General features: G+C 37.0%; 2 protein-coding genes and 1 pseudogene across 3 annotated transcripts in view; 1 reads left to right on the plus strand and 2 right to left on the minus strand.

Moving 5' to 3' along the window:
• The window catches only part of LOC307124761 (ankyrin repeat domain-containing protein 34B-like), a gene marked incomplete at its 3' end in the record, with an annotated part of 84,067 nt that extends 61,047 nt beyond the window's left edge, over positions 1–23,020 (plus strand). The window contains exons 3-6 of the mRNA XM_079814206.1: positions 18,364–18,647; positions 19,588–20,339; positions 20,625–20,923; positions 22,916–23,020. Of these exons, the coding sequence (XP_079670332.1) occupies positions 18,442–18,647; positions 19,588–20,339; positions 20,625–20,923; positions 22,916–23,020 (1,362 nt within the window). The 5' untranslated portion in view covers positions 18,364–18,441. The remainder of the gene's footprint in view (positions 1–18,363; positions 18,648–19,587; positions 20,340–20,624; positions 20,924–22,915) is intronic.
• The window catches only part of LOC307125682 (ankyrin repeat domain-containing protein 34B-like), a 407,861-nt pseudogene that overhangs the window by 16,798 nt on the left and 364,259 nt on the right, over positions 1–26,804 (minus strand). The gene's annotated exons all lie outside the window — the stretch shown is intronic.
• On the minus strand, positions 1,438–5,648 carry LOC307124759 (dihydrofolate reductase-like; the record flags this gene model as incomplete). Its single annotated transcript, XM_079814203.1, has 6 exons — positions 1,438–1,504; positions 3,045–3,160; positions 3,761–3,861; positions 4,009–4,058; positions 5,367–5,374; positions 5,475–5,648. 6 exons carry the CDS (start codon positions 5,646–5,648, stop codon positions 1,438–1,440), a joined length of 516 nt encoding a protein of 171 aa, XP_079670329.1.

The raw sequence follows: 26,804 nt of genomic DNA on the forward strand, positions 1-26,804 counted from the left end.
ATCGCTCATTACTTGGACTGGGCAAATGTCCACTGTCCGTCTATGTGTAAACTGCTTGTTACTTACTGTTATTGTGAAGCGTCCTTGAGCTTGGGAAAGGCGCTATATAAATTAAACTTATTATTATTATTATTATTATTAGACCCGAGGAGAAGCTCGCAGGCAATCTTTTACTGTCTATGAGGCAATCGGGGGGACGTGGAGGCATAAACGCCGATAGAGATGTCGCAAATCCTGCTTCATTCATCAAAAGTTGCTCCTGCTCTCTCTCTCTGTCTCTACAAGATTCGGTGATTCAGATTTTACGTTGCACAACTACTAGAAGACTTGCCACTGTCAGACAGGTTGCTCACGTCACATCTACGTCGTCAAGCTCAGTCTGAGGCTGCGCAGTACGCTCAGCCATCAGGAAGTGAGTGCTTCTACCTGACTTCAATTTTCCCCGTCGAAGCCTATGGGGTCGCTGTGTCCATTTCTTTTAATGTCTATGATTCTAAAGCGCTGTGGGAGCATTTCAATGAGCATTAGAGGTAGCGTTACATGGACATAGGAAAATTAAGACTAGGGATGGGCATTTTTCAAAACTATTGTAGCCTATTAGCAGAGTCGGTATAGTTATCGTGTTTATATTGTTTATGCAATTCCAAACATCGCGAGGCAGAAGACAACATTATGTGACCAAATACAATCAACTAACACGCTCGTGGATTTAGTTATAACTGCAATTTTTTGTGGGATTTATCATGGACTCACTGCATTTACGGCCAGCAAAGCAAAATTTTAATAGTATTTTTCGAATATTCGTGCGCACCCCTAATTAAGACCTGATTAAGATTATTTGAGACCTAGAACTCACTATATAAGCGAATTTAAGACTTTTTAAGGCCTAACATTTTGAAATTTTAGACTTTTTAAGACCCCGCGGAAACCCTGCCATGACCAACTTGTTCAGGTTTGTTTGTTTGGTTGGAACTAAACTCTGCATGGCAGTGGTCCTACAGGACCGGGTTTGAGGAACCCTGCCATTCACCATACTAATAATCTATTGTGGTCTAAAACCAGGTGTTTCAGTTACATTGTCCAACTCCATATAAATCATTAGGAAAAGGCCACAAATCAGCAGAGACCTAACAGTTGTTGACATGTTGAACTATGAATCTGGCTGACTTTACCCCTTTACCCACCCTCTTTCTTCCCATGATTTTCTGTCTACTTTCCACTTTGTATTGTATATGAAATTGCAACAACAACAAAAATTATGGAAGTAACATATCTTTTAATTGATATTTGTATTAATAAGGAAAGTAGACAAGAGATATCAAGTGATGATGGGGGTCAGGAAATGACACACGCCTAATTTAAATAAAAACTGCATCACGCAACATGTCAAGGTCCACGTCCACTAATTAAAAGATTATCTTCTTAGTGGTTGGTGCTCTAATAGACTTCAAGCACATACTGAACACCATTCTCCTCCTGTAAACCGGCAGGCACACCCAGGAATCTGACCAGAAGGAAACAAGAAAGAGAAACAGAAGTAGCAATTAGACATTACCACCTTATGTCAGGACTGATTTTACAAGCATGTATTGCAACTAAGAACTTCAGGAAAGAAAACCTTTAATACAAAACATAATACAGACACAACACAACTATATAACATGCACAACATAGCCTTTCAGACAGACAGATTCTAACTTGTACTTTCATAAATACTCCACTTTCATCCACTTGGATGGTATAGAGTCTTGTTAACTTCCAATTAACTGCTAGAAATGATCAAATTAATTTGAGAACTCAAATAACAAAATCCATTTTGCTCTTTGTCAGATGAAGCGACAACAATTAACATCCTGTGTGCATTTAACTTCTCTATAAATGCTTACTGTTAGCCTGATAAATGTGAGGTGCGGTCCACCTTTAATGCTAGATGCCATTTTTACATAACAAGAGAGCCTTTTCTCATTGATGAACTCTCTTCACTATTCTCTCTGGATACACAATACAGAATATGTCTGTTCCAGTACCAATAAATCCATTAACTTTATTTAAGGATAGGATCAGACAAATACCCCTAAACATATGTATAAAAAGGTTGTACTTTATGAATGAAAGTGTTTCAAACAGTGCAGTTTTAGCCTTAGAAAATTGCCTTTTTGAAGTTTAACTAATGCCCCTAAAAATCATATTATGACACAAATTGTTTGCAACAGTGCTCGAGGTGGTAAAAAAGTGCCAGTACTCCAGCGTTCTGAAATGCCGTGCGCAAGGAAAAAGCGCCATACTCTTAAAAGCTATACAAAAGTTTGGGGTCAGTATGATTTTTTGAAATGTTGAAAAAAAGTATTTTATGTTTACCAAGGCAGCATCTATTTGCTCAAAAATACAGTTAAAAGTAATATTGTGAAATATTATTACAATTTAAAATATCTGTTTTCTATTATAAATTATACGTTTTAAAATGTAATTTATTCCTGTGATTGGAAAGCTGAATTTTCGGCATCTTTAATCCAGTCTTCAGTGGCGCATGATCCTTCAGAAATCATTCTAATATGCTTATTTGGTGTTCAAGAAACATTTAAAATTATTATTAATGTTGAAAACAGTTCTGCTGCTTTATTAATTTAGTAGTAACTGTGATAATTTACTTTTTTCAGGATTCTTTGATTAATAGAAAGGTTAAAAGAAAAGCATTATAATTCATTATAAATGTCTTTACCGTGACTTTTTATTAATTTAATGCATCCTTGCTGAATAAAAGTATTAATTTCTATTGATTAAAAAACAACAAAAGCCTTACTGACCCCATACTCTTGAATGCTTGTGTTCGGCATATTTTTTTCTTGCCTGCTGTCCTTGACATCACAGCATAACAGAACAATTGCTAATGAAAAACTTCAAAGCAGCTCTAGAGCAATTAGTCACATGACATTTACGGCTTAGGCGATTGGCTCCAAAAATGTTTGAGCTAAGCAACTGCCTTTGTGATGAACTGCAATGCTAACCTCTCTCCATGTATTATAGACCTCAATGTAAGCACTCACTCAGGCAGGAGCTTGTACTCGTCCATGTTAATATCGGGTATAAATGTGTCACAGTCAAACTGCTTGAGGACCCGTGTTACAAAAAGACGCCTGGGACCAGAGCGCTCCATCACCTCCTAAAGAACACAGCACAACATTCACAATCAGTTTATTATGATTACATTCTACAAGATATTAACAGAATGAGGAGGAAGGAGTATGAAGGAAGGGGGTCTTTTGTACATTTTGCCTTGAGGCAGTATCCATAACAACTGATTATACAGAGACCTGGACTACACTGAGCTATTACTGAGATATAACGATGTATAGGTGGGTGTATAAAGGATACTGTTGCACGCATACTGTACAACTGGTGAAACAGCTAATTTTACCCTCAAATCAGGAAATATAGTACTTTACAAAACAAATACAAATAAGTTTTATTAAATGAGAGGAAATCGGTTGCATGAAGGGAAAAGTGAAGGCAGACCTAAATTTTAAAACCCAGATTAAAAAAAAGAATAATATTTTAATGTATGTAGAAAGGAAGAAATCAATGGTGAATGTTCATACAAACACATAGAACTGATCAAAAGCCATACAATTCTATAATTATACTCCACTACATTAAAAAATATTGCAGTACTTGCAGATGAATTCCATTATACTTCCATGTTTATACATAGGTTTACCATGTTCATTAGTAAAATGGTAACACAAGACCATTGTAAAACTACTGCGCAAATACAGGAGTCAGTAGCTATGTTGTTTCTGGGTCTGTTTTGTGCAGGAATAGAGAACCATGTCTTTCTGCCCATGATGACCACATTTTTTTTACCTGTCAAATGACACAAAGAGTGAATGCAAAAGACAACAATACAGAGTTTTGGTTAAAGATTTTATTAATTTCGGCACAAACAAATAAAATATGACACACAAAAAAGAATGTTATAGGCATGACAAATATGACAGCACAGCATATTACCCTCAACTGAAGGGGTCATGGTCATCTTCTGAAAGTGCTTGAATTCATTACTAAAAATATAAGAAAGAAGAATCAAAGCTAATGGTTGGGGTATATTTTGAGGCTTGCTTTGTGTTAAAGTGATAGTTTACCCAAAAATGAAAATGTAAACATTCTTCAAAATATCTTCTTTAAATGTTCAACAGAAGAAAGAAACTTGAGAGAGAGTAAGTGATGACAAAATTCTGACTTTGGGGTGAACTATCCCTTTAAAAGCTAGGAATAAGTCTGGTGTTTAGTTGATGGTAGCCATTGTATTTTTTTTTTACTACTATGGAAGTCAATACAGTCAACGGTTTGTTTACCAACATTCTTCAAAATATCTTATTTTATGTTCAACAGAAGAAATTTAACTCCTACAGGTTTGGAACAACCTGAGAGTGAGTAAACATGGGCGTGGTAGTGGGGGGAAAAGTGGACCTGACTACCCAGGGCCCCGTCTAGGGAGAGGGCCCTTTGAAATCCCATCAATTTTTTTATTTTTTTATTTTTGTAAAAAAAATTTGGTTTGTTTTTGTAGCCTAATTCGAATTAATTGGGCCCTCCAATTGATGTCATTATTCATTTCAAAATATATTGATAACACCAACTGAGAGAATGAACTCAGTGCCAGACACTCTGGACCCCCCCACCCCCCCAAATGGTTTAGTCCGCCCATAGACGGCGGCAAAAAAGTAACGCAGTGAGTATAAAGCCTTGGTGCCTGATCATGCTGCGCAAAAAGCCCAAGTTGGGCTTTCAAAAAAAGAAAGACAGGAAGGAAAAAGAAAGGAGGCAGAATGAGGGGAAGCAGCTGATGACTGCTTTCTTTAGGGTTGAGTTACCCTTTAATGCATCCTTGCTGATTAAAAGTATTTATTTATGTCAAAAAACAAAACAAAAAAACTCAACTACCGATATTATAGATAGACAGGGAATAACAGTACTGGAGTAAGAAACTGGATTGGCAAATGACACAAACTGGACTTCAACTTGCGCACAACAGCTCAACGGGTAGAATAAAATGATGACAAATAAATATTTCATGCAGTTCTGTGTAGGAAAATGGAAAGCCTATCGGGTGACTGAGGATATTTTCCTTGAACTCCTTTATACACCAGTCCATTACTTAATGTTTCAATCACAGATCTGAAGAAAGAAGATCTTCTTTTTAAACATGGTAGGGGGGCAGGTGCACTCATTTGACGCATGATACACCAGAGCTTCTTCCTTCTAAGTACTTCTAAGAACGTCCTTGTGTTTAGTGGTTCAGGAAGCCTGCAGATATGCGTTCAGTATATAAAAGAAAAATTTTAGAAAATCAAGTATAGTGCACTCACTATGAATTCTGGGAAGGGTATGTAGAGATTCATTATTTCAGACAATGTTTTTCAAAATACATGGTCAACAACAAAGACCAAAACACGTTCTTTTATGGGAACTCTTACCTTTGCAATCTGCACGCACCAGTTGAGCAGCAGCTGGGAGCCGATGTTCTCCTGGTGCTCGTGAACATAGTCCAGCAGGCAGCCATGGGGCATGAGTTGAGTTACCAGCTGAATAGTGGGACTCAAGCAGACCCCCAACAGACGCACTAAATGAGGATGCTCCATGCTAGCCATGATCAATGCCTCCTGGAGGACAAAAACAGAAACACTGGAAATGTGCTGTTTTCATTGTCATCATGTACAAATGTATTTTGCCTATGTAAGTCGCACAGCTTTTTCTTTTATCTCGTCGCCATTACTTCTCTAGCTAAGCCTGTGTTTATAACAGAGATTGTTTCTTTCTTTTTTTCAATTCACGAGTAAAATAATGTCTGTGGTAACAGGGGCATAGCACCAAATTCTGGGCCCTGTATGCTCTCAATGTCAGTGGGCCCCCTACACATGCCATTGTACGATGCGGGTTAGCAAAATGAAAATTCAATTTCGAATGATTTTTTATTTTAATTATTTGAATATAAACAAGTATAAATAGTGTTTAAATCTATTTGGCCTACTTGTGCTCAAATACCTTTAAACCTTAGGCTACATCGGGTTTGTGTACTAACATTTTGATCCATGATACTGATGCAAGTTTTAAATTAAAAACATTTATTTTTGAACAGGAGAACACGAGACAACTGTACCCTCAGAAACCAATCAAATAAGCTAAGCCTGCCATAATGAAAAAAAAAAGTCAACTATAAAAAAAAATAAACAAAAGTCAAATGAGATGTAATCTACATCCCAGTAAATGCCCACTGACGAGTCTTTTTGTTTGCGAAATCAGTGATGAGATCTGTAAAGTCCAACTGTTTGGCCAATTGGCTTTCAATTGACAGAATGGCGAGTCTGTTTAGTCTATCCTGGCCCATTGTTGATCTCAGGTAGTTTTTTTTACCAGTTTTAACTTGCGACTATAGCTTTTAAGCACAGAACTGTGCTGCAATGCTAGGGCTTTTCACCAAACAAAAATGATAATTTGCTTTATTGCTCAAATCAATATTACCTGTGTGCACTTGAGAACACAGTGATATTGGTAGACACATCTACATGTGCAGAAATATAGGCAGATAATTTATTAAGGAGTTTGAGAATATATCACACATTATAAGCAATAGTAGGCCTAGTAACTTTACACTGTGCTGCCACTCTTTCCACCACTCCAATAGCACACACATTGAATCAAAAGGCTTACTTATTTAAGGTAAACCACTCACAATTAGGAAGCAAGGGGGAGCTCGCCCTTTGAGCAATGATCTCACCTTGGCTGCGTTCGAAACCGCATACTTGCCTACTATATAGTATGTAAAAAGCAGTAGGCGAGCGAAAAGTATGTACGAATCCACAGGATTTATAAAAGAGTAGGCGAGAACTACCGGGGTTTTGGACTATTTCTCGCGAGATTCAGACGTGCGTATACTACTGTTGCGCTCGAATATGCCTACTTACCTACTATATAGTAGGCGAAAACAGTACGTGAAAGGAGTAGTATGTTCGAAACCTCAGTAATCATAAAAGAGTATGCGAGAAATCCCCGGATGGCTTACTGATTCCGCCCAGATTGTGAAGTACCCATCGTCGGATACTTTTCTATCCCTGCCTTCCCATGAGGCCACAGGAAAGGAGACGTCAGGCGGAGAAAAGTGAATCAAATGTGAGTATTACTAACCAAAATCACGGTTCCTTGTGTTAAAATCGCATTTGTTGAACCACTGTAGAGTAAACTGTTAAATTGTTGAAGGTGTAAAGACGACAGACAGTATAGTACAGTTGTTATTGGGCTGTAAAAACATGTTTTATTATGTATGAGCTCCAGTAACACACACACGTCTCCAAAGTGGATTTACATAAACGATATAGCCTACTTAAAGATAAAGATGCTTACTAAATGTTTATTTAACATCTGACAGGAACATTTTCGATAAGTATTGCAGATGACATCACAGCATGAAATAGACATCTGATCAGAGTGATGCGTGTGTGCTATAATGTAGTTCTGTTGTCAACAATGTTCACTTTACATGAACGTCAGTAATGTTAATACATCTACATAAAGTAACTAAACATAAGTTATCTTTTTTATTTGTCCATTAGTACTGTTGATGAATTGAGGAACATTAACACATCAGCAACTACCTCAACATTTAAATGTAGTATTGAGCACAAAAACCTTTGTGCTTTTATCAAGGTGTTGTTTAAGATACAGGTAACGTGAATGCTGTCTGATGTTACAGGAGCAGAAGAGCACGTGTGTGTTTATCTGGTGGAGTTTATTATATTATTCTGATATTATTCCCTATATTATATATCGTAATTCTATATTTTCTTAATATTAGTTATGTTTTATTATATTTTGGAACGTTACTTTGCACTCTTTAAGTTATTTAACCTATAGAGACTTTTATTATGAAAGGCGTCTTGCCGGAAAGTCAAACAGATCGCTCGTGCAGGCGCACAGAGAGAGCTCGCTCACGGAAGATAAAAACACTGACGGAGATACGGAGCCATGCGGTCACGGAGATAATAAGTTTATTAAGGACACTTTTAAGTGGATTTAAGCATTTAGATGCTGTTTGTTGTTTTCATTTTTGCAGTATTTTTTGTTTGTTTTGTTTTGCACCTGGTTGAAAAGGAGTACAAGGTATTCATTTATATTTAAGCACTTATGTATATATATAATATCTTGTCTTAATGATTGTTTTATGTGTTTGTTTGATTTAAGAGTAATTTTATGTTTTTAGTATAAATGTTAGTATTAATTTCTAAATTTGTTGCTATAGTCAATTGTTTTGATTCATTTATATGAACGTGTATTATTTTCAAATTGCAACAATTGTTTATTTATCTTTTCTAGCCCTCCAGTTGTTGTAAAGTCAACAAGGAAATAAAGAGACAAAGGACAGTACAACATCAGTGCATGAGCAAAATTATTTATTCAATTCAACCGGGCTGTAACATGGAGAGAGGGTGATGAAGGAAGCCTGTCATCAAAGGCTTTGAGTATACTACAGAAATGAATAAAACATCAATTTAAATGTTAAGTTGTATTTTATTTTAATTTCAAACAGAGTTATTTAAGCACTTTTCTGATTCTTGATGTCTGTGCGTTTGCTGCAGAGCTTCTGTGGTTGAGCCTTGCTCAAGGAAACCTTCTGCTTATCAGTTCAGTGTTTAGCCCACTACACCACAAAAGTCATAAAGCCACAGAATTGGCACAGCTGTGTTGAGATGGCAGCTGTTAGAATAATGATGAAATTCATTCCTTCATTCCCAAATATGTAACCAGGGATGAGGCCTAATATAGGGAGGCCTTACTCCCAGTGTGTAACCAAGAAGTAATGCCAAATGTAAAGAGGCCTATGTAAATCACACAGGTATGTTATGTATGCCTTTATGTTAGACTTTATAAGAGTCTTATAGAAAATGTAGTGGAGGTTTTATAGAGAATCTTTATGCTGGACTTTATAAGAGCCACATGTAGAACAGAAACAGCAAAGTGAAATGAAGATTTGTTTATATGGCCGAGAAACTTTTGAAAGAAGTTTTTATTTTTACAACTTTTATGTATAAGCTGTTTATAAGGCTGAAAAACCTAAAGGAGGTTTTTCTTATACAACTTTCATAAATGACTTTGTAAGCATGGAAAAACATGACAACATGATATTGTAAAAATGTTTTACTTTGGTTCATAGCAAGAATACAGACACATGGTTTTGTAGAAATGTTTTATTTGGTTTTATAGTAATGACACGGAAGCAAAGACTTTTGTAAAAATGTTTTTATTTGGTTTTATAGTAAAGACACGGTGGCAAAGACCTTTGTAAAAGTGTTTTATTTGGTTTTATAGTAAAGACACGGAGACAAATACTTTGTAAAAATGTTTTATTGAATAATTGAATTGAACACGCTGAGACATGTTTTAGGCAATCTGTTTTATTAAGAAGATGAAGAAAGACACTGAGCCATATGTACGAAAAATCATTTATTCATGTAAAAGACAAACATATGAAATGTACTTTGTATTAGCATGCATGCATGAAGAAAAGTATTGAACGAAGCAAGTTTTACCTCGAGCTGATGTCCTGCAGACGAGACGAAGAAGGAGGTCAAGGATCCAAGCAAGAAGAAGAAGGAGGAGAAAATATAGGGCATTATATACTAAAATGTTGAAGGAATTTAGGGAGTTGACAATGGTCCAAAATCTTGGATTGGATGACCTATGCAATTGAATATGTAATGAAGAGGTGTGATAATGAAATGATATATAAGGTATTGATCTCTGTATGGAATTCAGAAGCTGAGAGCGACATGCTGCTTCTCCATTGCTTGATGATCCGAGCCTGACATCTGCTGGTGACTCTCGTGAACCGACTTTTGTTACTTTGAGTTTTTCTTTTATGTAAATCTTTTGTTTATATGTAAGATCTTTTTGATACTGGAAAAAGAAATCTTTTATAATCAATTTAAAAAGTAAATCGTTTGCCACGTCTCTGCTTTCTAAACGAGTTGATCTGAACCAGACACGGAGGGGGTCTGTTCTTCTAGAGAGTGAGTATAAATTTATGTTTATGATCTAGTTAAGGATTTGACCTGCTTTACCTAGCCTGAGGTTGTAAACTAAAAATAGGTAGAAGGTGTGTGGGATCTAGGTAGATTGTACACCAAATAACACAGCAGATGTGGGGCTCACCGCCTGTAAATGTGTGATGGTTTGTTAGAACAATACGTTTGAATAAAGCTTTGTTTCATGGTGACTTCTTCATTTGTGATGTTTACTTTTATTCATTCTTTTACTCATTAATTCATGTTTCCTATTGTTGTCAGTAAATAAAATATTTTATTAACTCATGCATTTATTCATTGCTTGACTGAAAATTGGTATTCACATCGGCTGCATTTGTCTAGTGTGTATTCATGCATCGCTATGTCATATGACATCAAGTTGCATTTTGCTCGTTTTACTAAAACAATATAATTTTCAGTAAAAAAAAAAGTAATATAATTAAGTATTGGTCAGCATTTGTTATTATTATTATTGTAAGTGTTTTAGTGGGCTAGCAATGCAATTCATTCTGAGGTAATCTTAATTTTGAATAGTGATAACTTACATTTTAAGAGTATAAAATCAACAGTGTTCTCCCAAGGTGAGATCTTCGAGCAGCTGAAAGAGGTCCTCGTTGCAGACTCTGCGGGAAACCGCACAGGTCGGGCGGTGGAGTTACTGATGCTTTGAGCTGTTACTGCACCTGTCACTCATAGGCCTATCTTTTATTTTATAATTACATGGTTGTATCTTTAACAATCCTAATAATAAAACAAATATCATGGGGTTGCATACATTATATACAAAGAAAAAACAATAACAAGGTTAGATATCTTTGAATAATTCATCATAATGCAATTAAATTTTATTTCATAAGCTTGAGGGATAAAGCAGGAGTTAAATTTAAAAAGAAAAAGGAAAACATAAAGGAGATTTAGGCCAATTTTGCTTGTGGATGAAATGTTTTGCATATAAAATAAAGAAATTAACAACATATTTAAGAGATCACGATTGTGGGTTTTGGTAAGGATAAAACTGGGTCAGATTAGTAGGGTTAATATCAAAAAATAAATGGGCAGCTGTTTCTTCAACATGCCCACAAAATTAACAAGTTTAATCAATATTAAGATATTTATAGATCGATGAATTAAACCTGTCACTCGTCTTTCAAGTTGTTGCGCTTGAGATAACGTCGTAGGTCACATGATAACGTCAACATGGCGCATAAAGTGCGGATCGCATTCATACTTAACGAGATCAGGCAATATAGTGCCTACTCTTTTAGAGCTCGTTAAGTAAGTACTTATTGAAAATGAGTACCTACTCAATGAGTATGCGGTTTCGAACGCAGCCCTTGTCTTTCCTCATTTCTGCTCTCAGTCTCATCTCCAGAACAGCAGCCAGAACTGTCTGGCACTGAGTTCATTCTCTCAGTTGGTGTTATCAATATATTTTGAAATGAATAATGACATCAATTGGAGGGCCAATTGTGTAGTCAGGTCCCCCCCCCCCCCCCCCCCCCCCCTCCCCCCCACTACCACGCCCATGCCGGTTAGAAATAGGCTTGTTTGAGATGAGCGAAATCTGCGCAGAACCGATCACCGGTGATCAGCGCGAGATGCATTCCGGTTAGAAAAGTGTCCGAGGGCCATGGGCGTGGTAGTGGGGGGAAAAGTGGACCTGACTACCCAGGGCCCCGTCTAGGGAGAGGGCCCTTTGAAATCCCCTCAATTTTTTTTTTTTTTGTAATTTTTTTTGTTTGTTTTTGTAGCCTAATTCGAATTAATTGGGCCCTCCAATTGATGTCATTATTCATTTCAAAATATATTGATAACACCAACTGAGAGAATGAACTCAGTGCCAGACACTCTGGACCCCCCCCCCCCCCCCCCCTGCTCTCAGTCTCATCTCTCCTGTATCTGTGCCACTTCTTCATTCACCTTCAGTGAGTGCACATCTCCACATGTTCATCTCCCACTTCAAGCTCCAGCTTTAGGCTGCGTCCCAATTCGCCTACTTATACTACGTCCTAAAAGTATGTACTCTTTTTGTGAAGAAAAAGTACATACTTTTGAGTGTGTAGCAGAAGAGTATGCAAGCTTTGGGACATACTACTTCATCATCTTTAACGGACTCTGTTACGTGCGTCCCGTCACCGTTTAAACTGCCCTGTCAATCATCGTCACAGTTCAAATCCTCCACTTTCAATTTAATTTCCTACCGTATCGGAGAGAAATGTAGTCGCTCGTTGATCTGCCTTTCGTGGGTCTTTAATGCAGAGACTCCTCTCATGTGTTTGCAAAGTTAATGGCCAAACGTATCATTACAAAAGTTCTCAATGCTGCTGAAGGAGAAATATAATGTGGATAACATTGAATAAATATCTTTTCATCAGGTTAAATACTGATAATTACTCACTCAAACCACTTTATCTAATCCTCTCCACTTAACCGTCAGACTCGCGTAACCGTCATGTTTGTAGTTTTTTAAACACTTTTTATCCGCGTTTGTAGTTCTAATCGAATCCTCGTCCATCTCGCAATGGGTTGTGGGCAATATCAGCCGTTAGAGTGCGCATCGATCTGGGCCGGGTTTCCCAATAACGATGTATCTTAGCTCTAAAGAGCATGTTCTACGAGCAAAGTTACGATCACTCGCAGCAATTCCACGTGCGTTTCCCAAAAATGTACTTAACATGAACGCGCGAGAACGCGCTCTAAGTGCTACTTAAGAGTCGCTGTCCATTTGCGAAGTGCTGAAATATAACCTTATATGGAATCGTTTCCTCTGAACGTTTCACCTAATAATTGTCATCTGATGTGGATTAGCAATCAAAACACGTCTATATAAAGCAACTACCTACAGGCTGAGGCACTGACAAAATGGCTGAACAAAAAAAAAACAAGAAAAGATACCTTTCAAAAAGACGAAATAAATATCCTCATTTAATTCAGATGTGTATTTATTTTTTATTTTTGTTTGTTACCTGCCCTCATAAATAAAAAATAAAAAATCCAGTGATCATAAAGTCAGTTTCCACAAAAATATTAAGCAGCAGAACTGTTTTTTTTAATCAACATTGATAATAATGAGAATATTAAAATAAAAAAAATAATAAAAAAGTGTACAATAAAGTACAATCAAAACCGTATAGTATTATCACAATGCACTTGAATAAAGTTAAAGGTGTAATCTGCCGGTTGTCCTGTAGGAAACCTCATAACTCTGTCTTCTTACGATACACTTAGAGCTTTACGATTACTCCAGAGCACTCGTAGATCTACGATCATTTTCAAGTGCTACTTAAGTTACGATGCTTTTGGGAAACAGACCTTAATATTAAGATCACTCGTACGATCGTTTTTACGATCAATTTAGGCTTACGATGCTTTTGGGAAACGCAGCCCTGCACTTCGGATTCTGACCGGAAATAGTAAACCATCCGGGAATCTTTGGAATACTTTTTTCAACATACTAAGATTTGGGACATACTAATTCTTTTTTCGAATACTATTTAGTACGGATAGTATGCGAATTGGGACGCAGCACCAGTCTCACCCCTGGATTACTAATCTATTTACAAAGATGACATGCCACAGGAACAAGCTATTGGAAATCTAGAGCAGCGACTGGTTTATAAGAGGGTACGGACCTAATTTCATCTCCTTTAAAAATAAGCATAATTTTTAAATATAAAATACAAAACGTTACCATTTTATGCTGCATATATATAATGACATTTTATGTGGTAAGTTAATATAAAGCATTTCTTGCAGACTTGGTTTTTTTTATTTTTAGATTTGTGATGCTGTTGGTCTTACTTTTTTGATGCAAGGCTGTGCAAGACCTGATGTATTATGTGAGTGGATAGAGCTTTTTTGTTAGTGTTGACCTTGGATCTGTTCTATAAAAATAAGAGTAAAAATAGTTAACACGAAATAGCATCTTCAGATGATAATACAGTGTGATGCAATGATTTTCTGAAACAAAGGACTTTTTAAAATGTTATTTTACATATATATGGAGGATTTAATTTACGTTTAATTAAAACAAAATGTATTTTTTTATATAAAATGATTAAACATAAAAAAATTATATTTATGTACATTTATAAGTTAACTGAAGTTCACGCGTTAAGTACAAATGATTGTTTAAAATGAAATACAATACAAATAAATCAGCTTTAAATACATCATGCTAATAATTATTTTCCAAATGAACTAAAATAAAGCAAAGTAAATGAACTACTGTTTGGTGCTTTCACTGTTTAGCATATTAATTTATCCTATTGGTAATGTTAATGTTAGCTAAGGAAGCTCATCATTTATTCTCCTGATCCTGGCAAACCTCGAAAGCATCGTGAGGAAACTTTCATTACCCTCATTAATCAAGACTATTCTTACTATTAATACCAGGGCCGTGCACAGACCTTTTGAGGGGCATGTGCTGAAACTGAAAAAGGGCACCCCCTCTGTTCACCCGCCCCTAAAGGCCTTTGCACACTGAGTCCGAAATTTTCGCATGCGTTTTTTCGTATTCGTGATCCGAAAAATTCGTCACGCACAGAGACCTTGCACACGGAGTCCGATGCGTATTAATGAATGCGTTACGAAAAAAACGCATGTCAGTGGCTCCGTTTGATGCTTTGCTAGCAATACTGGAGCCACATATTAAAAAGAAGACCACCAATCTCCAATCCTGAACAGAGGCTGGCAGTAGCCTATGTCTAGGATCCGCGCGCACACACACACACACACACACACACACGCGCGGTTTACAGGGAGTCGGTGTGCTATAATTATAGCTGTGATATTGTAGTATTTTTGATACAATAATATTTGTATATTTAATTGTTGGTATCTGAGGAGCACTGGCGATTCATTCACCAGCATTGCCAGCAGTTTTAGGTTGGGCATCAGCACTGTAGGCCTAGATGGGAAAACGGATGTGAAAAACGCAGAAAATCGAACCTGTTCCGATTTTTTTTTTGATGGACGAAAGTTTCGGGGGCAGTGTGCAAGCGTGATTGACATAACGTGAGGTCGAATTTATTTTTTGACGTGCGAAAATTTCGCATGCGAATTTCGGACTCAGTGTGCAAAGGCCTTAACACTTTATTATCAAACACACATGACATGCTTTATTTACGTTTTTTGAAGATTTTCACTATTTTTATTGGGGGGGGGGAATGCCTTTTTGAATTTCTGTGTGATGGGAAAATGAAGTAGAGCAAGTTCGGCAAAATGCGAATTCGAACCGTGATCAATTTGCGTCAAAGCTTTAAGCCATGCGCTTTACCCCTGCACTATCACGGATATCATTTACATGGTGTCTTCTGCAATTGTGACTGACCCAACCAGACCTTCTGTGAAAAAGACGGCCTATTTGCACTTAATGTAACGACAACATTACTGTAACCATCTTTTACTACACATGTGAAAACGAGAGAGTATAGAGATTCAAAAATTAGAGAATATGTGCATATATCAACAACGTAAATGAATTAAACATGCGACCATGATATTATTACATGTTAACAAATTAATTGTATTAGCAATCATAAATCCAAGAACAAATTTCTACGAAATATATTTGACCTAGATGACGAGGATCACTCAGTCACTTTGTGAAAGTTCCAGTAGGAAACAGCGCATGCAGGCGCTCTTGGCGGTCTATGGGCGCACCTTTGCTTATTTATGATTTTTCGGTGGCAAAAATAAATTAAATGTGGTTGTATTACTTATCAATATATTATTAACATTTTACAAAAGTCAAACTCAAATGCACTTACCAAAACTATTGATTTATTGAAGCAGGAACAAAAAACACTACCACCAAAAAAAGGGCACTTCGGAGTGTAAGGGCAAAAAGGGCATGTGCTCTGCACAGGTTGAGCCCTACCTGTGCACGTGCTTGATTAATACTATTCTTATTATAAAAACTATTCTTATACTTATCGGTTGATGTCGCAGAGAGTGCGTTTTTTATTTTCCCTGCAGGTGTTTTGAGAGGGACAAATTCAGCCTACCATTTGTGAGGATAATTAAGTATTGCGTGATCTGGCATGAATCGCAGATGCATACAGGTGCGTGGAGTGGTCTGTTTGGTGCTCCACTTCAGCGCTGCCGCTGCTGCTGCAACAATCAGCACCCTCATCTGTTTTGGGCCTCATTTGCTCCATGCTTTTTAGCATGAGGCAGCGACAGAGGGAGAGAGGCCTGTCATTAAAGATTCTCTCTGTTCCCAAGGGCGATTGAAGACTAGGGGAATGGCACACAAAGTTGTGGTTTTAAATTGCCAGCCCAGGGAGCTCTAGGAATTAGCAGCTTGAACCGAGATGTCCTGCAGGCATCAGGCAGTGTGCTTGTACCAGACCAATCAGGACTTTAGCCTGTCAACTGCCAAACTGTCAGGACAAAGTGGTTTATTAGCATAAAAAACATGACACGTGGAGAAAGAAAGATATGAGGAGGCTCTTGTTCAGGAAAGGTAGACATAATTAAGGCTAATATCAAAGTTAGGTATAAATATAGGGTGAGCATATTTTTATTACCGAAAACAAGGACACTCGGCCCGGCAATGAGATACTCAAATGATCCTCGAAGTTCACTCGAAGATTCCTTGTTAATTTCAATACATTTAAAGTATGCCCCCTCTGTAGGGATATAAAATTATATTAGGGCCAGGACAGGACTTGAAAACAGGACATGTCCTGGATGTTTGGTCACCCCAGGTATAAAGGTATTATAATCTGCACGTGGTTTGTTTTTTATTTCAGAAAACGTTTAACCACGGTGCTGACACATTCTCTAAACTAGCAATGTCACATGCAGCCTTCACTGCTAAGAAAAGCTAAACTGAGAGCATCAGCCGAGGTTGTCATCCTTTTTTTTTTTTTTGTTGGAGGACACAAAAAGATTAATTTCCTTACTCGTCTTAACTCAACTCCAGTGAAATCACATTTAGAAACCTGACTGAGGCAGTCTCGCGCTCGCTGTTTGTTAAATAAAGAGTGCACTGCAACTGCACTCTGAGTTGAGAGAACAAGGCCACATGCACAATAGACTGTATAAAGGAATGTCTTCATTCTATGAGGCAAATACAGATTGCCTCAAGCTATTGAATTTCAACCTACTGACAAAAACACTGCTCTTATAAGACACTGTGCATGTCTGGTGCAGGCTAACACGGACAGTTCACCCAAAAATGACAATTCTGTCAAAATTTACTCACCCTCAAGTTGTTCCAAACCTGTATGAGTTTCTTTATTCTGCTGAACAAAGAAGAAGATATTTTGAAGAATGTTGGTAACCAAACAGTGTATGGGCCCCATTGACTTCCATCGTATATATATATATATTTTTTCTCCATACTATGGAAGTCAATGGGGTCCATAAACTGTTTGGTTTCCCATATTCTTCTAAATATATTTTGTATTCAGCAGAAGAGAAATTCATACAGGTTTTGAACAACTTGAGGGTGAGTAAACGAGTACATTTTGAACTATCCCTTTAAGATGTCACTTATACCACACATGCTATATTAAAAGTACATGAAAGTACTGTAGAAATAAAGCATAATCGACAGCACAATAATTGCAAACCATCTCTGATCTTTTCTTTTAAAAAAGCAGAAATTAAGGTTACAGCAATGCACACAATGGAAGTAAATGGGGCAGTATTTTCTTTTATTTAAAGGCAGAAAATATCATTTTTATAAAACACTTACATATTCTTCTGTTAAAACTAAACTTCTGTATTATAATCTGAATTGTTTAAACTGTAAAGGTGTTTTAATTTTAGTGTTTTACGTGTTAAGTTGGCCCCATTCACTCGTTATTTTTATTTTCTGTTTATCAACATGATTCCAAAAGCGCTGGCGATTGAGTTTAACTTGTATTAAACACAGAATATATGTTGCATAAATGCATGTTGGGAACAAAAATAGTCTGCAAAAATTTAAAGAATATAAAAGAAAGAGTAATTCATATTATGTAATGAGGATTAGATAACTAATTCAGTTTTCTATTTCTTCTTGTCAAGTACCACCTAGACATGCCACCTACATAGTCATCAAAAAACAGCTTCATATTAGTGTCTATCCGGTGAATGGCGAGAGACACTGGATTAGAGCAGGAAACCTTTCTAGCATATTCTTCTGATGTGAAGAGGGAGAGAACATCTCAATGTCAAATAGACATCAGGTTTGCTTTGATGCAAATTAATTGGATTAAAAGGAGACACTTAAGTGAAAATCTTGAAAAACTCTGCTTCTGATAAAGTATGCTCTCCTTCTCTTCCCTGACAGAAGCCAATAAAGAAATCAGCTCCTGTGATCCACTGAACCCACGTGACATTAGCCACTCAACGGTCACACCACATAATCATGGAGGACTCAACAGAGGTGGAACGCACGGGTGGAAAATTTTTGCTGAAAGCAGTATATCTGTGCCGCCTAAGGATGACACGCCTGCTGCTGGAAGGAGGGGCTTACATTAATGAGAGCAATGAGAGGGGAGAAACTCCACTGATGGTGGCCTGCAAAAATCACCATGCTGATGTTCAAAGTGTGCCAAAACCAAAGATCATCAGGTGGGTATCCTGTAAGTTGATTACACTAGCTGATTGTGCATTGAAACTTATTGTTGTTGTTTTAAGGATGGTAAAAATGCAATTCATACATAGTGACTTGTATGCATATTTTTAATTTCTGAAATTAATTTCATTTTGATATTTTGGTAGGGGGCATTAAGTAAAAAAAAAAGCTGAAGTACTGAAAAAAATATTGTAACAAAACTGCTTCTCCACAGACCCTCATTGTGTCACGGTCAATAAGTCTCTTAAACCATCAGAAACTGTGACCATTTTATAATGCAAGATCATATAATGACTCCCCAAAAATTATATTTAAAAAAAAAAGAAAGTTTTATCTTTAAAGATAACTTTTTAAAGTTTAGCATTTTTTTTAAATAATACCTTTTATTCAGCAAGGACACATTAAAAATGTCAAGTGACAGTAAAGACATTTAAAATGTTACAGAAGATTTATTTTTCAAATAAATAGTTTTTTTTTATTCTTTTTACTCTATTCATCAAAGAATCCTGAAAAAATGTATCATGGTTTCCACAAAAAATATTAAGTATCAGCTGTTTTCTACATTGTTTCTTAAGCACTAAATCATGTATTAGAATGATTTCTGAATGATCATGTGACCCTGAAAACCGGAGTAATGGCTGCTGATAGTTTTGCCATCACATGAATAATTTACATTTTAAAAATATATTAAAATAGAAAACAGTTCTGAATTCTAATAACATTTCACAATATGGCTATTTTTGAAATAAATCTAGTTTTGTGAACATTAGAGACTTCAAAAACATCTTCCTGATCCTACATTTAGGAATGGTCGTGTAACAAACGTTTTTGGATAAGATGTGTATTTACAAGATTAGTTTTTTTTATCATGGACACTCTGATATGCCATTGATCCTTTCCTCTGAGCTCACTCTAATGAATCAATCTTCTCAACAGGTATCTTCTTGAAAATGGAGCAGACCCCAACATTCAGGATAAGTCTGGTAAGACAGCCCTAATGCATGCCTGCATAGAGCGGGCGGGCGAAGAGGTGCTGTCGCTTCTGCTCTCCAGTGGAGCTGACCCTAGTTTAGAGGACCACAATAGTTCCTCTGCTCTGGTCTATGCAGTTAACGCTGGAGACGAGGATGCACTGAGAGTACTACTGGACGCCTGCAAGGCCAAGGGCAAAGAAGTCATCATCATTACAACAGACAAACTACCCTCTGGAAGACAAATTACCAAGCAGTATCTGAACGTACCACCACCTCCAAATCTTGAGGACCGTTTGCACTGTGCCTCTGCGTCATACATGTACCCCTCTGAAATTACACTTTTTACCCCGCATATCTCAACACCCACCAATAACCAATCTGAGACCCTGGGATCCACTCCAACACTTCCCTCATCCAAACCAGGATCACAGATTCAAGATTCAAGCCCTCTGCAAGCAGCTAGTGTCGTGAAGCTGCCTCATCTACAGAGGCTTCACTCAGAGCCCTGGCTGAAGATCCCTCCATCTCTGCTCCTACAGCAAAGCAAGTCCTCATCCTTGACTGAAGAGCTTCTACATATCACCCCCGAAGAGGAGCTCTCATTTGGGTACAATGGTTGCCGAACACCACTGAGAGCTATGGTAGCTCGGCACCAAAGCATTGACGTCAAAGACTCTGCTAATCTGCTTAAAGCCTTTGAGACCACATCTGATGGTGAAAAAGAACTAACAAAAGAACAGAAATGGCTTAGTAGAAACATGTCCTACGATGGTGAGTTGCTACCTCACTCCTCCTCACATCAGAACCTCAAGCAGGCATCCATCTCAGACACTGCTCCTATGGACTGGGACCCAGACTGTCTTCCCAACCTGGCTGTATCAAGCCTGCGCAATGGGTTTCGTCGCCGCAACTTCGGATTGGACAACTACAGTTCTGACTCTCAGTTGCCTCAATTTGGCAGCCAACTCTCTGAAGACCTCAAGAAGACTGGAGGAGGAGGAGGAACTGGGGGGATGGAGAAACGCAAGCTTGTTACCAGCCGCTCCTCCACTCTCTCTGGATCCAGAGAGTCTCTGGAAAGTCTCGTTCAGAGGAGGAGCCCGGCGATGCTGGAGCGGAGGCGATCCGGAGTCCTACTCCTTGACCATATCTCACAAACCCGCCCTGGTTATCTGCCACCTCTTAATCCGCATGCACCCATTCCAGACATCAAAGTCAATACCAGTGTTAGCCTCAACAGTGGAAGCAAGCCTGTGGCAGGAACTACACCCATTGTTCCTGGATCGAGGAAATCTTTGGTCAGTAAATATCACAGAGGAAAGTTGTGGTAAATATAGAAATTTAACTTGTCAAAGTCTGAAATCTGAACAGAATTCATTTTAAATATGAATCATAATAAACATAAACCACCCCCTAAAATGCACTTTCCAGACTGGACAGTAGTAATATGTTTGCTTTGACCATTATAAACTTTACTGCACTTTACTGCTGTTCTTTGTACTCTCACTCATTAGTGCACTGAATCAGAATACTGAAACATTTGCTGCTTTTTAATGTACTGCTGTCTCTTTAAACCTGATTTATGCCTGCAATGTCTTTGTATTTACAACAGATACTATATTGTGACTTGTATTTATCCATTGACTAAATAAATGCTGCATAAAACAATTCTTTCAGTTTCTTGCATATATATATATATATATATATATATATATATATATTATACGCAAGAAACTGAATATATATATATGGGAATGTGCACAAAGTAATGGCCAAGCTCAGTATTTTGACTGAATAATACAGTTTCTTTCTCGCAAAACCTTATAGTATTCCTCCTGAACGCTTTCCATATATGGCGCGCGTCTAACTGTATCATTGCGTGAAACTTTTGTATAATTTTTGTAATGTTTTAGCCTGGTCGCTATTCACTGCCATTATAGGAAGGAGTGCGTGCAGGACTATTGAAAGAAATGCTGCTTTTGAGGTCCAAAAAAGATAGAAGGACAGAGGGCATTAGAACAACAGCAGGGTGAGTAAAAGATGGTTTTATTTTCATTTCAGGGCGAACTATCCCTTTAAGCATTTTATAATAACATGCAGTATCATTGGACATGTTGAGAACTACTTTACTGCACTAATAAATGAAACAGAAACATTGTAACAGATAACAACACTTTCTTGTATAAATCATTGTTATACACTACTGTTCAAAAGTTTGGGGTTGGTAATAAATAAAAATAGATATACATTTTTTTTTACTTTTTAAATCAAAATTTGATCAAAAGTGACAGTAAAGACTTTTACATGGTTACCGATTTTTTTTATTTTTTTTATTTATTTATTTTTTTTTATAAATGCTGTTCTTTTGAACTTTCTATTCATCAAAGAATGCTGGATTTTTTAAGGATCATGTGACACTGAAGACTGGAGTAATGGCGGCAGAAAATGTAGCTATATATTAAAATAGAAAAAGGTTATTCTACACTGTAATAATATTTCACAATAGTACTGTTTTTACTGTATCTTTGACCAAATAAATTCACCCTTGGTGAGTATTAGAGACTTTTTTCAAAAACATTTAAAAAATCTTTCTAAGGATAAGCATTTTCCCCCCATACTTTTATTATTAATTTGTAATGACAAAATGCAAATATACAAAGTGTTACAAAATGCAAATGTAGATTACAAAAATATAGTATTTTTCTTTCACGTTGTACATTAATTGTTTAAGCATGACAACCAATACAATTCAGAGTTTAAACCCTAAAACTTCAGTACATAGTGTATATTTACAGTTTCTGCAATTGGGGAAGCCACTGGGGCTCTTTTTGCTACATTGTAAATAGTGTCTAAGAGCGTTATCTTGCTTGTGATGCCTGGTGTTTGGGAACGCAATCAAACCAAATCATTCTGATGACAGACTTTGGCTCAGGCATTTCAGAATGACCAATTTGAGATGGTGTGCGGTGAATTTGGTCCACTGGTTAGTCCAGATATCCAATCACATCCACTATTGAGGCAATGTCACATGAGTTTTTTGTTGCGCATCGAGGGATTTATTCTGTAAATGTGTTTCCATCATAGTTTATGCTCGTCTTTTTATCAGATAAAAAAAATGTATATGCCTCAATTGAGCGCATACATTTTTATGCACTTTTTAACATTTAATGCAATTTCCCCAAATGAGCATAAAAAGGTGGATGGAAACATAACTAATGTCAATAAGTTGAATTGCTTTTTTAGGAGTAGCCAGGTAGTCCTTTAAACGGTTTGATTTGTGATTCTAACAGATCATAGTAGATCCTGGTTTTGCTGAAGTTTTGCCTGTAGGGCAACAGCTCTTCCACATTAAGAACATCATCCTTGCCTGTCCATACAGTCAGGCTGTACCTTAAAGAGAGAGAAGACAAGATGATGTTCAACAGAATCTCATAAAGGCAAAGCACAAATAAAATGTAGGAATGGTGCTTTTAATTTGGCATCTTAATAGGAAAGTGTCAAATAATCCAAAGCACAATTAACATTGTCCTTTTAAGAAACTTGTTTTCTTTCACATAAGAAACTATGCTTTTTCACAGTATGAATAAAGACGTGACTGAAGAGTGACTGAAAAAATGAACTTGTGCAATCACCCTCAACCCTCAAACTTAAAGGGTAACTAAACCCTAAACCAACTTTTTTTAGTTAATGATCTGTAATACTGGGGCTTTATTAATGCTGTTCATTGATTCGAGTAAATGTTTAGACATTTGAGTATAAAGTGTTTTAATTCTATAAAATATGGTGTAAAACCGCCAAAGTGCTGCCCTCTTAAGGTTGAACGGTGGCTACTGCAGTTGAATTTTCCTATTGGACGTTGTGGTACATCGTGACGTAGGATGGGATCTCCAACGGCTCACTATAGAGTGCCGAAGTAATGACGTCACTTTGTAGGCCAAAACGCGGAAGTGAGTTAGCATTTTAGCCCTACCGGTTCCCTCGCCCTAAAGTCTATGGGTTTTTTGAATGGGTTTTTGCTAAATCGCCTGAAATAAGGTCTGTGGTTAACAAAGCCTCTAAATATTTTCACGTTTTGATCTATGACATAAAACACATTAAAACCTGCTTGTGATTTTTTTTTTTTTACTTTATTGTGTCTTAAAAACGATGGTTGCTAAAAGGGACTACATCCTTTGGCGGGGACTTTAGACGTCATCGTGACAAACAGGCAATCTCTCACTAGCCCGCGTTTCAGCCTAAGAATGAAGAACTTATGTGGCGTGAATAAATCCCGCTATTCGCGCAAAGTTGGATGCTTGAACATTTGGAGTTTACTCTCTTCACATGTTCGTCTCGTTGAGAAATGGCTGACATGGGCTGTGTTTACACACTGTGTTTACACACATTAATCTACTGTTAATGTGTGGCAAAACGTAGTTTTAAGACTTTTTCAGTCGATAATGTAGTTGTTTAAAGCTCAAATCTGTGGTTTATTTATAAGAAGAGTGCCTATTTAAACATTTTATCTGGTGTTTTTCGAGTTGTGAGCTCCAGTGAGTCAGCGGCGGTCAGCGCTTGTTTAGCCGGCGAGAGTTGACTTTCCTCGGCCAGTCCTTCTGACGTCTGCCGCTGGCTCTGATGTCTCTGTGGTGTCTCCAGCTATAATTAGTCTTGTGGAGATTTAACGGCCCATATTTGCTCTCATGGATCTATAATTTGTTCCCTGGCAAATCGTTTAGGCTGAGTGCAAAGTGAAGTTTCATTACTTGTTTATTTTTAGGCTATAACTGTACGTTACCGTTGTAAGTTAGCCGACTAGCACTGACTTTGTATGTTTGACTGAATTGTTTGCTTTATTTCATGTGTAGCTTATTATACGTTTTGTATTATTGATCATACATAAACTTGCATTTAACAAAAAGAGACTGGGTTGTGTTTCATGTATGGGAAATATATTGACTATTCAAGTCTAACATCACAAATTCAAGTCAATTAGACTATTACTAATTTTTTAATCAGCTGTATTTTATTTTTCTCTATTGAGTTTATTTTTTGTCCTTGTGTTATTACTGGATAAAAATCCGTTTAAAAAAAAATGAAATTAAGTGTTATGTATTTTAGATTCATGCATATTTTTGAGTCATTCACTATGTTTTTGTCCATAATAAATCACCTAAAAAGTTTGAAACCTACACCTTTGTAACATAGCTTATTACAACACTGTACACACTCTTGACTGGTTGTTTATTGTTTGTTTATTATTATTATTATTATTTGCCAACAAAGCTTTAAAACAAATGAGATAACCATCCAAAAAGGAATTAAATAAAAATAAATAAAAATAAATACAAATTAAAAGGACACTATAAAGCCACAGAGCATAATAACCATAACCATAACTTAACTTAAATCACAATATAAAGCCTAAAAACAATATTGCACAACGAGCCAGGCTTTTCAAATAAATAAATAAACAAACAAATAAATAATTGTAAAACACACTGTGGCTATATTTTAGGGCCTGCTTTAAGGCATATTTGCATTCAAAAAAACAAGCTCCCGGACCTTGGCTGGGCTGAGCCTGTTTCTTCTGTCCGAGATAATCTGCCCAGTCTTCGAAAATACTCTTTCTGATGGCACAGATGTGGCCACGATGCAAAGTCTAGCCTTCATGACCTCAGAAAGGCTTTTATAAACAGCTGAACATGTAAGAGTCGGTTTTGGTGCTAAGACAAAAGCTGAGATACATACCTCAGCAATTGAACAATAAAAGTCACTAATCTTGAGGAAAAGATCTCACAGAAACTGTGACAACACCCTGACAAACATTCCTCCCCCCTCCCCATTTTGCCCTCTCCTTGTCCTGGTTTCAAGTCACCAAATGCAGCTATATCAGTGATGATGTTATTTGTAAATTTATTGTTTTATCCTTTTCATGTTTGATGTCTTTTTAAAGGTCTCAGTGCGAATGGTAAAATGGTCCCAGTTTCACTGCAGTCACTGGTAGTATTAGAAAGATTGGAAAACTAATGAGAATTCAGTTCTCCTTTGAGTAGTCTCTTCAAAGATATCTGATCCACTCCCCCAAAACCAGGTGGGGGTGTTGCAAATATTTACAAACCTTTTGTTCTAGTTGGAGTATTTAAGGCTGGATGTTCTAACTCTCTGGGGGAATATTCTGCAATCAGACCCCCCCGTGCAAACTGCATGTAGATGTGCCAGACATGATGACTCTTTTAAATTATTTTCATATTGCTTTGCAATTGTGTTTTATGTTTTTACGCTGATCAGTTGTGTACCATGGATTCTTGTTTACGTATTTACTTTTCCTGTCTGGCCAAAATAAATGTTAACCTTGATTTCTCTTGTATGGTTCCGAAATCGTTATTCTAGTATGGATCGATGTAGAGTCCTTTATTACCGCAAAATCTAGGGTTATGATAGATCAAACCGATGACGCCACGACCGAAGCATGGAGCGCAGCGTGCGCGATATTCCGATTTCTGACTATCGCTGGGTTAGCAAGTTGTAGTCCGTGAATATTGTTAAAATTACACTTTTTGTTGAGTGAGCATGTGCAACCACTTAAAGGTAAAATATTCACTCTACACCCTCTGACTAATTACAGAAGTAACCGTTTTGTGCCCGTGAGCGCGCGAAATCCGGACGCGTCATGTCTCTGTGCGATTTAGGGTCTCTCGATGAACGAATATAAAAACTAGGAAGATATAAAGAAAATCAACAATCTAAATTAAATCGCAACTAATCGTAAAATCAGCTGATAAACTCTAAATGTAGCACACTTTATGGAGTCACTTAGAATTGGAGTCAGATAAAATTATTAATGGAGTCAGATTTAAAATGAGATATCAATAAATTAGGAGAACTTCACAGAAAGGCTGAAAAGGCTTACACGCAGAATTCCTTCTGGCCAAGTCATTAGTTTTCGGTTTTTGGGCTAATGGATGGAGTTTTACAAAATAAAGGGAAGGATTTCAAACACTTCAAGCTTAACTGACGATGATCCATGTTGATAAATCTGGTACATTTACTACTGCAATAAAAATTAAAGCATGCACATTACCGATGTCAGGTACGTGAAAATACATACAATTTTGGCAATGTCTCTTTTGTTATTTTACTTAATGGTGCATTGTCCTATATTTAATAATAATAATAGTGAAGTGTAAATCTAAATAG

This window comes from Gobio gobio, assembly GCF_949357685.1.
Source record: "Gobio gobio genome assembly, chromosome: 4".
In the NCBI taxonomy this organism is placed as follows: Eukaryota; Metazoa; Chordata; class Actinopteri; order Cypriniformes; family Gobionidae; genus Gobio; species Gobio gobio.